At 44.4% G+C, this 14,464-nt stretch overlaps 1 protein-coding gene across 14 annotated transcripts in view; it reads right to left on the reverse strand.

Moving 5' to 3' along the window:
* The window catches only part of GATAD1 (GATA zinc finger domain containing 1), a 35,851-nt gene extending 21,608 nt beyond the window's left edge, over positions 1-14,243 (reverse strand). For 5 of the 14 annotated variants that reach the window (XR_013814301.1, XR_013814302.1, XR_013814303.1 and 2 more), the window contains exons 1-5: positions 13,645-14,243; positions 12,783-12,911; positions 11,153-11,212; positions 8,705-8,742; positions 67-158 (exon numbers count right to left, since the gene is read on the reverse strand). Coding sequence is in view for 6 of the 14 variants with exons in the window: in XM_079786298.1 (XP_079642424.1) it covers positions 142-158; positions 8,705-8,888; positions 11,153-11,212; positions 12,783-12,911; positions 13,645-14,178 (924 nt within the window). In the remaining 8 variants the exon portion in view is untranslated. Of the gene's footprint in view, positions 1-13; positions 159-1,969; positions 3,526-8,704; positions 8,889-11,152; positions 11,213-12,782; positions 12,912-13,644 lie in introns of those variants that run through there. The other 9 variants (XR_013814306.1, XM_079786299.1, XR_013814307.1 and 6 more) reach the window with 7 other exon arrangements.
* Between the last annotated feature and the right edge of the window lie 221 nt (positions 14,244-14,464).

The raw sequence follows: 14,464 nt of genomic DNA on the forward strand, positions 1-14,464 counted from the left end.
AGGACTTGACCAGAGAAACAACACTAGCAATGCTAGAGAATAAAGGAGCTGTGAGAGAGATGTTACCTGACACAACTGTGGGAACCTGTGGAAGAGTCTGTGTAAGGCTTTTGCTTCTGCACCTGGGCCCCAGGCCTACAATCAGCAGGACAGGCAGTCTGGAAGGGAAGATACACTTGAACTGGAGGAGAGAAAGGACAAACTGAACCTGCACCGTCTCTCCCGCTTGCCAAGCCTCCTTGGATGAGGCAGGAGCTCTTCCTCACAGAGCTAAACCTGTGCCTGGCCCAGGAGCTGATGAAGCCGAAAAATGTCACACCTGAGTTATTCCCTAGAATTACTAAATGAATGTATCAAAGTAACTAAATATCTGAGTTTATTTCTTCAGCATGCCATTGATCTCCCTTGCAAGGGTTTAAGAGCTACTATTTATTAAATGCTCTAATGGAACCCTAACCAGTTTTGCTCAGTGGATAGAGCATCGGCCTGCGGACTGAAGGGTCCCAGGTTCGATTCCCGTCAGGGGCATGTGCCCTGGTTGCGGGCACATCCCCAGTATATGCAGGAGGCAGCTGATTGATGTTTCTCTCTCATCGATGTTTCTAGTTCTCTATCCCTCTTCCTTCCTCTCTGTAAAAAATGAATAAAATATATTTTTAAAAATAAATAAATGTTCTAATGGAGTAAAAATTGGTGGTCCCATGCCAGTTGGGCAGCCTACAAACAAATGTGTCTGTGTATATATGCTCATTGTAGAAGTTGGAAAATTCTGAAAAGTATAAAGAAAACGCACACAAATAACTTAGGCATTCCTTATTTCTCCCTGGAGCTGACCTCTTGGTTTATATTTTTGGGGTGTAGGAGATACACCTTCTTGCAAAAGGTATGGTTTACACATTTGGTATGAAGTAAAAACACAGTTCCTAAAACATGCCCAGGGTGGCAAAACAAAATCCACAAAATGCCCCTCCCTTTTCTGGTCCATGACAGAACATCATTCTGAGTATGTGCAACATATCTATGTATCTATGTACACACACACGTAAAATAATTGTATGCATTTTTATCCCAGTGCCCTTATGCTTCCACTTACTTATGGCTGAAATGCAATTGTGTTTCAAACTTCTCTATGGAAAACAGTCCTGGAAAGCCTTTCAAAGCCAAGAACCTGAATAGTTTGGGATAATCTTTTCAGCTACTCACAGTAAGATTTATTTGTGTAAGAGCATTGAAGATCATCTTAAGAACCTCCTGTTAAAACAATATTAAAACAATCTAATACTAATGTAGAATATAACAATTTGAAATTCCACTTGAGGTGGCTGTTCACAAGAGAATTTGAAGTTTAAGCCCAAGTTACGATGAACTAGTATTAAGTGAAATATCAATAGGCATCTTAAAGACATCGAATGTGAACTCTACACTCAGCTCCTCCCATAAGCCAGGACTGGGTTAGTTGCTGTTGGAGTTGCAGACCTGAAGGGAGTGGCAAGAAATATTCAAAGTGATGAATAGCAAGAACCTACAACCAAGATTACTTTACCCAGCAAAGCTATCATTCGGAATTGAAGGTCAGATAAAGAGCTTCACAGATAAGAAAAAGCTAAGGAGTTCATCACCACCAAACCAGTATTATATATGAAATGCTAAAAGGTATTCTTTAAGAGGAAGAAGAAAAAGGTAAAGATAAAAATTATGAACAACAAATACATATCTATCAACAAGTGAATCTAAAAATCAAGTGAATAAAAAAATCTGATGAACAGAATAAACTGGTGAATATAATAGAATCAGGGGCATAGAAAGGGAGTGGACTGACAATTCTTGGGGTGTGCGGGGTGTGGGAAGAGACTGGACAAAAATCGTACACCTATGGATGAGGACAGTGTGGGGAGGGGGTAAGGGCAGAGGGTGGGGTGGGAACCGGGTGGAGGGGAGCTATGGGGGGGAAAAAGAAGAACAACTGTAATAATCTAAACAATAAAGATTTATTTAAAAAATACATTTTAATACATTGTGGAAAATACATAGTGAAAAATACATTGTATTAAAATGTGTTTTTTAAAATACATTTTAATACATTTAAAATACATTGAACATTAGCATTTAGATAGTTATTTACAATGGTATTTACAATCAATTTTACCATAATTTTTGTAAACAAAGATAACAGAGAGCTAACTATGGACATAAAACTATCTCCAGCTGCTTCCTTCTAACACACAAACAGTAACTGGGTAGAAAGGGGTAACAGTTAAAAGTTCTACAGTTCAAAATCACTCTGATTAAATTAGGTCCTGACAAATTCTCCTGGGTTAAAAAATGCTAAGTCAGAAGAGGAGGCAAGTGTGTACAATCTCTTCTTCTTCCCATTTTCATACTGTTGCACCCTGACTTAACTGACTTGCACTTGAAGTAAACCTGTACCTGAATTCTGGGGAATTTCACAAACAACAGGCCTTCTAAATCCAAGGTATTGCTTAGCCCATTATTATGAGTTTATAGCAGGTGGTTAACTTTGGAGTGGACTTTTTTAGATATCAATGCTAATGACCTATTAAACCTTTATTTTTAATGACAAAAAACTTAAAAATTTTCCAATTATAGTTGACCTATTAATCATTTTTACGATAACGGTTGTTCTAATGGTAGTCAAGAAACGACCAAGTGGGGCACCTCAACTGTCAATGTTTCCCGTGTGCTTTTAGTGAAGTTAACTGTCTGCACTATAAAATTTTATGGTTTGACTGAAAGGCTTGTTTTGACTGATAAGTGATATTAAGATCAACAAAATGATTCTGAATCCCTCTTTGCTACAGAAGAATTAGATGCCAATTTGAACGGCCTGGGCTTATAAACTTATCCACCAATCACTTCCCTTCAGGTTAAAGCAGCCAGCAGTCTGCCATGGCATTTCCTATATGAAAGTCTGTGTAACTTTGTGACAGATAAAATGGTCATAGCTACATTTTATTGAGTTAAGTCCTTCATCAGAAATCCAAACCTTAATTCATATTTGTCCTTATAGAAAAATAAAATCCATTTTATGAGTTTCTAGAAATAAATTATGGATAAAAAATAGACACTATGTTTCTAATGGTCCTTGGGAAGATACCCATACAGACTGTAACATTTAACTTCAAAATATATTTAATTCTTTCCTATCCTTTCTTGTTTTCCAAGTGACTAGTAATAAATAAACTAATGATTACTGTGTGGTAGGGAAAAACTTTTTAGTCATTTTTCCATCTAAGAATTTCATTAAATGAACATGTGGCATATCTTGTAGTAGTATGAATAGACGATAACTGGAAATCCAGTTTTACTTTTTAAACTACAAATGGTTGGCAACTGTTTCCTTAATAGTTATTGCAGGAGTAGGTCCAACATGAGTCCATATATAGCCCTTTTCTGGTCTGGTGGGAATTGTGGGAAATGGTGATGAAAGTGACTTGAAATATTCAGAGGGTGCATGACAAACAAACTCCAAGTATTCCATCTTCCTGGGAAGATCCTCCTCTGGTCCTGAAGGCGCCAATGGAAAGGTTAAACACATTTTGAACATAGATATCATTATCATAAAATGTTAAAATGCCTAGACCAGTGATGGCGAACCTCTGACACGCGTGTCAGCACTAAATATTTAGTTTTTGGTTTATTAAATACAATTATATATAACAATTATACATTTATGTTATTTAAACTATAAATATCGTGAAATAATGTTTTTTCCTCAAAGTGACACACTACACCTGAGTTATGCTCAGTTTTTTGGCGAAGTTTGACACACCAAGCTCAAAAGGTTGCCCATCACTGGCCTAGACACTAGGAGAAACCAATCTGGTGGTACCTGACATTAGCCCTTGGAACATATATTACTATTAAGTTACTCATCATTTTTTTAAATTTTAACTGCTTAAGAAATATAGCATTCTCCCCAAAACAGTGACTTAATATAGAAAGGAATCTTAAAAAAAATTACTTAGCCTTATATAGCGATTATTATATGTCTGCACTGTTCTTAGTACTGACATACACTGAATGGCCAGATTATTAGGATCTCTGAACGCATAATAATCTGGCCACTCAGTGTGTGTGTGTGTGTGTGTCTGTCTGTCTGTCTGTCTGTCTGTCTATCTATCTATCTATCTATCTATCTATCTATCTATCTATCTATCTATCTATCTATATGAGGCCCGGTGCATGAATTCGTGCATGGGTGGGGTCCGGCCAGTCTGGCCAGGGCAAGAGGACATGGGCAGTTGGCCAGCCTGCCTGCTGGTCAAACTCCTGGTCGAGGGGACAATTTGCATATTAGCCTTTTATTATATAGGATATACACTGAGTGGCCAGATTATTATGCATTCAGAGATCATAATAATCTGGCCACTCAGTGTATATCAATACATTGAATCCTCACAAAGCCCACTGTGGTAGGCACTATTATTATTTCCATTTTACATATGAGGAAAATGAGACAAGAAGGATTAAGGAACTTGCCCAATATCACACAGCTAGTAAGTGTACAGGCTATGAATCCAGACAGTCTGGCCCCCAAGTTTGTGCTCTGGCGTCTGAGGAAGAGGAAGAGGAGGTGGGAGAGGAGCTGGAGGAAATTCTGTCACATCACTGCCTCTGCTGACAATCCTATCTAATCAATCAGGTAATGAAAGTCTACCCTTTTATATACTTACTAGAGGCCCGAAATTCATGCACTGGAGGTTGGGTCCCTCAGCCCAGCCTGCAACCTCTCGCAGTCCGGGAGCCCGTGGGGAATGTCTGACAGCTTAGGCCCGGTCACCGTGGAGGCAGGAGAGGCTTCCGCCACCACAGCTGCACTTGCCAGCCATAAGCCTGGCTTCTGGCTGAGCGGCGTTCCCCCGTGAGAGCACACTGACCACCAGGGGCAGCTCCTGCATTGAGCATTTGCCTCCTGGTGGTCAGTGTGCGTCATAGCAACTAGTTGTTCCACCATCGGGCCAAAACTGGCTGACATTCCCCCAAGGGGTCCTAGATTGCGAGAGGGTGCAGGCCAGTCCAAGGGACCCCACCGGTGCACGATCAAGGCCGGGGAGGGACACGGGAGGTTGGCCAGCTGAGGAGGGACCACAGGAGGGCTCCAGGGCATGTCCAGCCCGTCTTGCTCAGTCCTGATCAGCCGGACACCAGCAGCAAGCTAACCTACCAGTTGGAGCATCTGACCCCTGATGGTCAGTGCACATCATAGTGACTGGTCGACTGGCCCCTGGTGGTCAGTGCACATCATAGCAAGTGGTTGAGCAGCCTTAGCATATCATTAGCATATTAGAGGCCTGATGCACGAAATTTGTGCAAGTGTAGGTCTTCCTTTCCCTGGCTGCTGGCACTGGCTTCCTTCCGGCCACCAGCAGACACCCAGGACCTAGGCTTCTCTTGCAGCCCCGGCTTCATCCGGAAGGACGGCTGGTCTAATTAGCATATTACACTTTTATTATTTATTATTATTTTTTTTATATATTTTATTGATTTTTTACAGAGAGGAAGAGAGAGGGATAGAGAGTTAGAAACATTGATGAGAGAGAAACATCGATCAGCTGCCTCTTGCACACCCCCTACTGGGGATGTGCCCGCAACCAAGGTACATGCCCTTGACCGGAATCGAACCTGGGACCCTTGAGTCCGCAGGCCGACGCTCTATCCACTGAGCCAAACTGGTTTCGGCTACACTTTTATTATAGATTACGCTTTGATTGGTTGAGTGGCCGACTGGACACTTAGCATATTAGGCTTTTATTATATAAGACTAGAGGCCCGGTGCACGAAATTCGTGCACGGGGGAGGGGTGTCCCTCTGCCCAGCCTGCACCCTCTCCAATCTGGGACATCCCTCTCACAATCCAGGACTGCTGGCTCCCAACTGCTCGCCTGCCTCTGCCTAATTGCCCCTAACTGTTTCTGCCTGCCAGCTTGATCACCACCTAACCACCCCCCTGCCAGCCTGATCAATGTCTAACTGCTCCCCAGCTGGCCCGATTGCCCCTAACTACCCTCCCCTGCCGTCCTAGTCACCCCTAACTGCCCTCCTCTGACAGTCTGGTCGCCCCTAACTTCCCTCCTCTGACAGTCTGGTCGCCCCTAACTTTCCTACCCTGCAGGCCTGGTCGACCCTAACTGCCATCCCCTGCAGGCCTGGTCCCCCCAACTGCCCTCCGCTGCTGGTCTGGTCTCCCCAATTGCCCTCCTCTGCTGGCCTGGTCACACCTAACTGCCCTCCCTGCTGGCCTGGTCCTCCCCAACTGCCCTCCCCTGCAGGCCTGGTCCCCCCCAACTGCCCTCCCCTGCAGGCCTGACCACCCCCCCCAACTGCCTTCCCCTGCAGGCCTGGTCCCCCCCAACTGCCCTCCCCTGCAGGCCTGACCCCCCCCCCAACTGCCCGCCCCTGTAGGCCTGGTTTCCCCTGCAGGCCTGGTCCCCCACAACTGCCCTCCTCTGCTGGCCCGGTCACCCTTAACTGCCCTCCCTGCTTGCCTGATCGCCCACAACTGCCCTCCCCTGCAGTCCTGGGTCCCCCACAACTGCCCTCCCTTGCTGGCCTGGTCTCCCCTAACTGCCCTCCTCTGCTGGCCTGGTCACCGCTAACTGCCCACAATTGCCCTCCCCTGCAGGCCATCTTGTGGCGGCCATCTTGTGTCCACATGGGGGCAGCCATCTTTGAGCACATGGGGATGGCCATCTTGTGTCTTGGAGTGACGGTCAATTTGCATATTACTGTTTTATTAGATAGGATAAGCAGAAAACTGGTCATGTATCAAACCTGACATGCAGGAGACATTAACAGTGGAATGTTATTTGTCCCTGAGTTCTCCCTAAGAAATGTTACGTTTTTTTCCTCAGTGCAAAAGTAACCTATGCCCATTGCAGAAAGGTTACAAAGTTCAGAGTTACAGAACTCTGATACTTTCAACATTGAATTACTCAGTAACTTCTTGTGAGTCTACAGAAAGCACTGCTTGTACCATTTCTTTTGGCAGCACTGAAATTAGTTGGAGTACAGTGGCTGCCATTTCAATGATCGACAATCCTACCTAATAAAATGGTAATATGTAAATTACCATCACTCCGCTACGCCCACAATTTGGGCCAGCAGGAGGCGCAGGGGGCAGGACTCGGGGTGGCTGGGGTAGCCGATTGGGCCAGCGTCTGCGACATGGCTGTGCTGCGGAACAGAAGGGGCCTCTGGGGCAGCGAGCTCACATCCCGCCGCGGACCATCAAAAGCGGGGGAGCTGGGTGCCTGTCTGCTCCAGCACCAGCAGACAGGCACCCAGCTCCCCCGCGATCAAAAGCGAAAGCATGTAGGGGACCCTACACATGAATGATTCAATCATGCACTGGGCCTCTAGTGATGTTATAAAAGGTCTAGAACAAGCATGTCAAACTCGTGGCCCAGCCAATATAACGGTATGTAAGAAATGTTTTAATAAAAATTTCGTAACTTTTTACAATATCCTGTTATACATAATTATTAATAAAGAACTACAACATTCGCTAATGACTGATTACTATAATCATGTTGCATTCATTACCCTTATGTGACTTATGCACAGGTACATCATTTCTCTCCACTAATACTAGCAGCGAATATTTTAGCAGCCGGCCGCCACGTCATTAGTCTTGTACTGACTTGTTTGGTGTGCACAACAGGAAATATTTCGCTTTTGGAACAAAAAAAATAGGTTTATTTGTGTTACACTTAATAATTTGTGCAGTTATTCAGTGTCTGGTTAAGTTAATGTTCAAGAAAAAATATTAATTTTTATTAAAATGTTCTATTATTTTGTTAACGATGACTCATTTATTTCAGCCCTTTGTATTCAGCATGTCTCTATCGAAATAAACCTACGTTTCTATGAAAATTGAAGCTTTTGTTTTATTGCGGCCCACATAAACTTAAACCTTGTTTAGTTGGCCCATGTTAGCCTTTGAGTTTGACATACTTGGTCTAGAATGATTATGTGTGACATAAAGAAGGATGCATATTGAGAATATGTAAGATTCTAGAAATAACTGTGATAGTTCCTTCAGAAATTATTTTTAGTAGATTTTTATAAGTAACCTAAATAACCTAGTTCCTGAGCAATAAATTCTTTTAATAGTTTAATCTTGGGTCACTTAAAAAAATCTTATCCACATTACTTTTTAGTAGGCGCATGCAGGCCTAACTCCAAACAACTGACAGCACTCAAGTCCAGCTGTATAAATGTTCTTCTGTTTTCTATAAAGCTATGAGTACTTAATGATACTTATGCTTCTTTGTTATGGACTGAATTGTATCCTTCCCTAATTCACATGTTGAAGCCCTAACCCTCAAATGATGGCATTTGGAGACAGGGTGTAGGGAGGTAATCAAGGTTAAATGAGGTCATGAGGGTGGAACCCTAACCCGCCAGGACTGATGTTCTTATAAAAAGAGACTGAAGAAGGACTGTGTACAACAAGAAGGTGAGAGTCCACAAGCCAGGAAGAGAGCTCCACCAGCAACGAACCCTGAGAGCACCTTCATCTGGCTCTTCCAGCTTCCAGAACAATGAGAATATAAATTTCTGTTGTTTAAGCCATTCAGTCTGTGGTATTTTGTTATGGCAGCCTGAGCAGACTAATGCATTCTTATACCTAATAATAGAGACTTAACTGGGTTCAAGGACCTATACCCATTCTCAAACTCACCTATGATGTAGGATGCAGGATCGAATCGGTCCGTGGGGCTAGAAAGAGTGGGAATGAGCCACGTCAGTGCTGCGCTCTTCTCACAGTACTGGTCCTGGATAAAACCCCTGATCTGAGCATAGTAGGATTTTCCATCTTGCTCATCAATCACAGAAACAACATCTCCAATTTGGTAATATACCCCCTGGTGGAAATAGAAGATAATCCCACATTTAAAATAAATAGAACAGCAACAGAGCTATGAATGGAAACTTCCTTAACCCTTTGCACTCGCTTGCTTTTTTCTCGATTCCTTTATTCTAATGCTAACCGTGTCAAGTCACACTCGACATCCGAGTGCAAAAGGTTAATGTAAAAGCAAGAGTTTTCAAAGTGGTCAATAAAAGGTCTCTGAGATGGACTAATAAACTGATGTGTATATGGTTGATGCCAATTCTAAATTGTTTCACTTTTGAATGAAAAAAATTTTACACACACACAGCTTGCATCTGGAGAAAATGTGCTTATAAAAACACTTTAATTTTCTATCACCAACAGTACTGTCCCTACTTTTTTGGCTAGAAAAATTGAGCTGCAGAAGTGACTTGCTGAAAGCCACAAAAGGCAGAGCTGCAGTTGAGGTTCCTACACTAGCTCAGCGGTCTAACTCTGAACTGGCTTGAAAATCAGTGCTTATCTGGTGAAAATATGCTCTATATACCTTCCTCCTCAACCATCAATTAGGGAAAAGAGATACTACAAACTGAAACCAAAGAAATGATAGAAGCTCTTCGATTGTAATAGGTCTTCAGGGTAGGTTTTTACCTTCAATTTACCCTACTTTCCCTAGTCTCACTGGCAGCTGTCTCCTCCCTTCCTATTCTCTGTGATACTCTCCGACAAGACAGTTACTGGTATTTCTGGCATTCAAGGCTTTGTGTCTTATCCATACTCTACTTCATACCCAACTAACTAACCTGTGTATATTTTGTGTTTAGAACCCTTATAACTCTGCCTCTGCCTTCTACCCCATTTCCTCTTCCCTGGGTCTTGAACTGGAAATAATCTCTCATTTGAACATCCATAATGGCTGATCCAAATATTTATGACACTCAGCACTTCCTTAGGTAGGTGCAGGAACCAGCCTGCAGGGGTGATTCATTGCTGCTTCCCTCAAAACAGGGCCTTGGCAGCAGATAAAGCTGCTGGGGTGCGCACCTCAACCATAAATTGATTCTGAGAAAATATTTCCAGTAACTGAGCTGTGACATGAGCACCTGACAGACCAGAAGTTTCTCCTGGATGCTTATTATCTATATGTCCGAGGGTGACTGTTGCATCTGGATCATTATGGACGGGAATAGTCAATGTGGGCCACAATCCCCTACCCGCTGGTTCACGAACACATGGCAGACAGTAATAAATTACTGATACTTGCAATAACAGGCCTCGTGCTTTCCATCGACACATGCCTAAAAATCATTAGTACATGAAGTTCTTAGCTTAGTCAGTTTCTCCTGGACTTAATCTGTAAAGTCTATGTTTAGCTGTGAAAATGACGCACACATTTGAAAATGTGATGATGGTAACTGTTCCTACTCACTGAGAGTTAGGTGCTTAGCTATACATGATCTCACTTGACCCAATGAGTAGTTTCTATTTACAATCCCTATTTTATAGAATCTATGTAATATAGATGAAGAAACATCAGAGAGCCCTGGCCAGTGGTGCTCAGTGGTTGGAGTGTCGGCCCTTGCACCGAAGGGTCATGGGTTTGATTCCAGGTCAAGGGCACGTACCTGGGTTACAGGTTCAATCTATGTCCTGGTCGGGGCATGTGCGGGAGGCAACCAATTGATGTCTTTCTCACACAGATGTTTTTCTCTTCCTCTCTCTCTCCCCCCACACCCCATTCTACTCTCTCGCTTTAAAAAAAAAAATTATATATATATATATATATATATATATATATATATATATATATATATATATATATATCTCCTCAGGTGAGGATTCGTGGACTCCCTCTCTCTCACCATCGACTTCCAGTAGGTGCTACTCCCCACTGCCCTTATCCTCCCAATTCTGCTTAAAGGCATTTTAGAATCCCAGTGCTGACTCTACCCATTAGACATCCTCTACAAGTCTAAATCCTGCCTCTGTTCTTCTCACCCTTCAGTGCCATCACATTGTCTAGGATGGCTCACTCTCACAGCTCCACACCATACATCAGTATTTTAAAAACGATTCTCGTGATCTGTGTTAAAAAATTCTCAAGATCTTCCTCATATTTCAATAGGCAACTTCCCCTCCCATCTCAGCTCTGAGATGTTTTCTAACAGCTACCTCTGGGAGAAACAGCTTAAAGAACAAAAAACACAATCACACAGACCTTCAGACCTACCCAATGTTTTAGTAGCACATTATACAGTAGACCCAAATCTTCCCCAGTAACCTACAGGTGTTTACCTTGTAGAAGATTGATTCTGCAGTGATTATGGTGGAAACTGACTCAGGCGCTTTGATGGGCTATGAAAAAAAAGAAAAAAAAGTAAAATTATTAGCACATTCATACTGTGTATGTGTGTATATAGGCATTTTTTCCAATCATATATGAGAGTTCTGTAATTTGAGAAACACTAAATTTGTTGTTTGGTGACAAAAACTGCAAAAAGACAAATGATTTTCTGAATGTTGTGGCCAAGAGCAATATGAATATTTCCACTGCTATTTCTGCTATCATTCGCTTAAAAATTGCTGGGAACTAGAGGACAAGCTTCTGATTATGCTGCTGAGAGCGAACACAAGCCCTTTCAGAGCTTTATTACACATTAACATTTTAGTTATAAAAATATATTGCCTCTAACGGCCTGAGCATGACAGAAATGAAATAAATTAAAAAATGGGTGAGCACTAAGTGAAAAAGTGCTTCCTTGATGACATTTTCCATCTCAACCTGACTATGGAGCCAGCTATAACACTTGAGATATTATCAGAACCCATTTTCTATTAAGCCTGAACTAAAGCTAAAAGAAACTTACTTGGGAGTTCTTATTAATCTGCCACCATCCACCCACCACTGAAATCTGTTCTTAAGCTGAAATATACACTTTTATGCCACAACAGAGAAAGCAGGCCTCCCAAAATATGTCTTGGTATCATCCTTGAAGAGTTTGCTAGAAAAACTGATACTGAAATAATTGCAGAGAATATAGTCTTATCATACTTAAGAATAAAACATGTTTAAGTGATACAACTATAAATAATCAAACGAATATTTACTTAACATGTTTTGTCTAGCCAACAAATGCCTCATTTTTAGAAAATTAAATTATAAAAATCTTAAATAAATTAGAGGCAACTACTCTTAGTAAGAAAAGAATCCACAAGCTGTACATATATACTGGAGGCCCCTTTGTGTTTTATGAATGAATATGCCTTTACTGGTCAGTCATTCCTATTCTGAAAAGGAAATATCACACTGAGGTTTTAAAAAGTTGCCTATAATGCATTGTCCATTGTGTCTGACCAAGTCCCCTTGTGTTTACAAAGGTAATGAGAATTTACTGCACTGAAAGTGTGCTTGCAACCACCCCCAACACAAATCTTTCAACAATCTGTTTTCTTGCAGCAGAATAGAGAAAGGTTTAGCAAAAATTTAATTCATATTCATCAAACTGATCCTAAGTCAGTAAAATACATTTTTCTGGGGCTAAAATAACAAATACGGAAACAAGTTCCAGTATTATTATTTACTCAGATCTTTAAAGAAGGAAAAAAGGTAGTTTCCTAGTGCACTTGGCCATACCATAATCCTCTGCATAAAGAAGCCAAAAAAACGCATCCAAGGTGCATGTTTCCTCTACACGCCTACTGCATACCTCCCAGAGGAAGAGGAAAACCTGAGCTTCCAGAAACAGAGCGGAAGCCCTGCGGCAAGTGTGGGCCGCTCCCCAGGATACCACAGAGCAGCTCCCAGGAGGAAGGAGGAAGTTCCCGGAGGGAGGTGAAGGCAGTGGCAGGACACATTACACACAAGGCTGTTACAGTGAAAAAAACAAACACGAACCAACAAAAACACTATCCACAACCATCTTACATTTTTTAATTTAAAAATATGTCTTCTCCCTTTTCCTTTGGTGGAAACTTTCTTCTCGGCAGCTGGAGCAGATTTGTACTTGGTGTTTCGGAGCCGAGCAGACCTCCGGTGAATTTCCTGCTTACTCTGCTACATCAGGAATAAAAAAAAGAGAAAGGAATAAAACGTGTGGAAAGGATGCTGTCCCGATACAACCCCCCCTACAGGGGTCCCCGACTCTGCACTTCATCGGGCCTCCAAAAATCAAGTCAGGGCGCGCCTTTTCTTCTCCTGCTGGGTAACCCCGTTATCTGGGCTCAGGAAAACAGGGAGGGGCCTCGGCGAGCATCTCCGGAGCCTCCCAAAAAGGCGTGAGCTGCCTGCAAATAGGGCCAACGCCTGGGCGGGGAGCAAGTCTGTTCACTGGCATGTGTAACAGAGGAACACCCCAACAACTCCACTCTCCGACGCCGGAGACCCGGCTAGGCACGCCACCGCCTTCCTGCTCCGGAGTGCTCACGCTGCCATTAAACAGTATTAACAGGACGTAACGGCAAACGCCCTCGATGAACAGGGACAAGCCCTGCGGCAGGACCCTACTCACCTACCTGCGCCTACGCGGGGCTAACGGGACGTCTGGTTGCTCCCCAAAATATTATCACAACGGAGGGGTTTCCCAAGGGCTTTTACTTTTCTTGCTTCTTTAGACTATCAATTTCTCATCAGAAAAGCTGCCTAGATCGGGCCGAACCAGTTAAGAGCTCATCAGGGGTGGGGGTGGCGGCCGGCCCGGCCCAGCTGGACACGGCGGACACCGGGGTCCCGGGGTTCCGCGCCCCGCCCGCCTGCGCCTGCGCCCGCGGGAGGGGCCGGGGGAGCTCACCTGCTTGCCGCCCCCGCCCCCGTTGCTCTGCGAAGGGGCGGCCGAGGTGCTGGCGAAGGTGGCCGCCCCGAGGCCCGCGCCGCCGCCGCTGCCCCCGGGCCCGCCGGCGGCCCCCGGGCCCGCGCCCCCGCCGCCCGCGCCGCCCCGGCCCGAGCAGTGGAGGCAGAGGATGTCCCCCTGCGGGCTCTTCTTCCACATGGAGGACGACGTGGTCTTGCAGACGCTGCAGGTGGGCTTCAGGCCCAGGGGCATGGTGGCCGGCTCGGGCGGCCCCCGCGGGCGCAGCGACACGGGAATGGCGACCGCCGGCCCCGGCCGCCCGATGGCCGGCCCGCCTCGTCCAGCGACAGGGAGAGCGACTGGGCGCGGGCGACACCCTGTCCCCGGAGGCCGGAAGCGAGCCCAGCTGAGCACCAGCCCGGGTGCCCGCGGCGGCGGAGGCGGAGCAGCGGTCCTGAGGCAGCTTCCGGCGGTGGGCGGGACCCGCGCCCCGCTGACCGGAAGTGCCCCCGGAGAGGCGGGGCGCGCTGCCATTCAGGTTGCTGTTTGCAACTTTTTGGCCTTAGGCCTAGGATTGGCAGCTGAAATACAGACCGTGCAATTAAATTTGAATTTCAGATGAGCAAAGAATATTTTTTAAAAATATATGTATCCCATGCAATATTCGTATTTATCTGAAATTCAAACTTAGCTGGGCGTCCTGTGTTTTCATTTGCTAAATCTGGCTCTCCTACTCAGGACCCCTTTACACGCTTAACGAGATAGAACCAGCGGCATGGAGACATGGAGCAGACCGACAGCTGTCCGAGGGCAGGGGAGA

The sequence above is a fragment of the Cnephaeus nilssonii genome (genome assembly GCF_951640355.1).
Source record: "Cnephaeus nilssonii genome assembly, chromosome: 12".
Lineage (NCBI taxonomy): Eukaryota > Metazoa > Chordata > Mammalia > Chiroptera > Vespertilionidae > Cnephaeus > Cnephaeus nilssonii.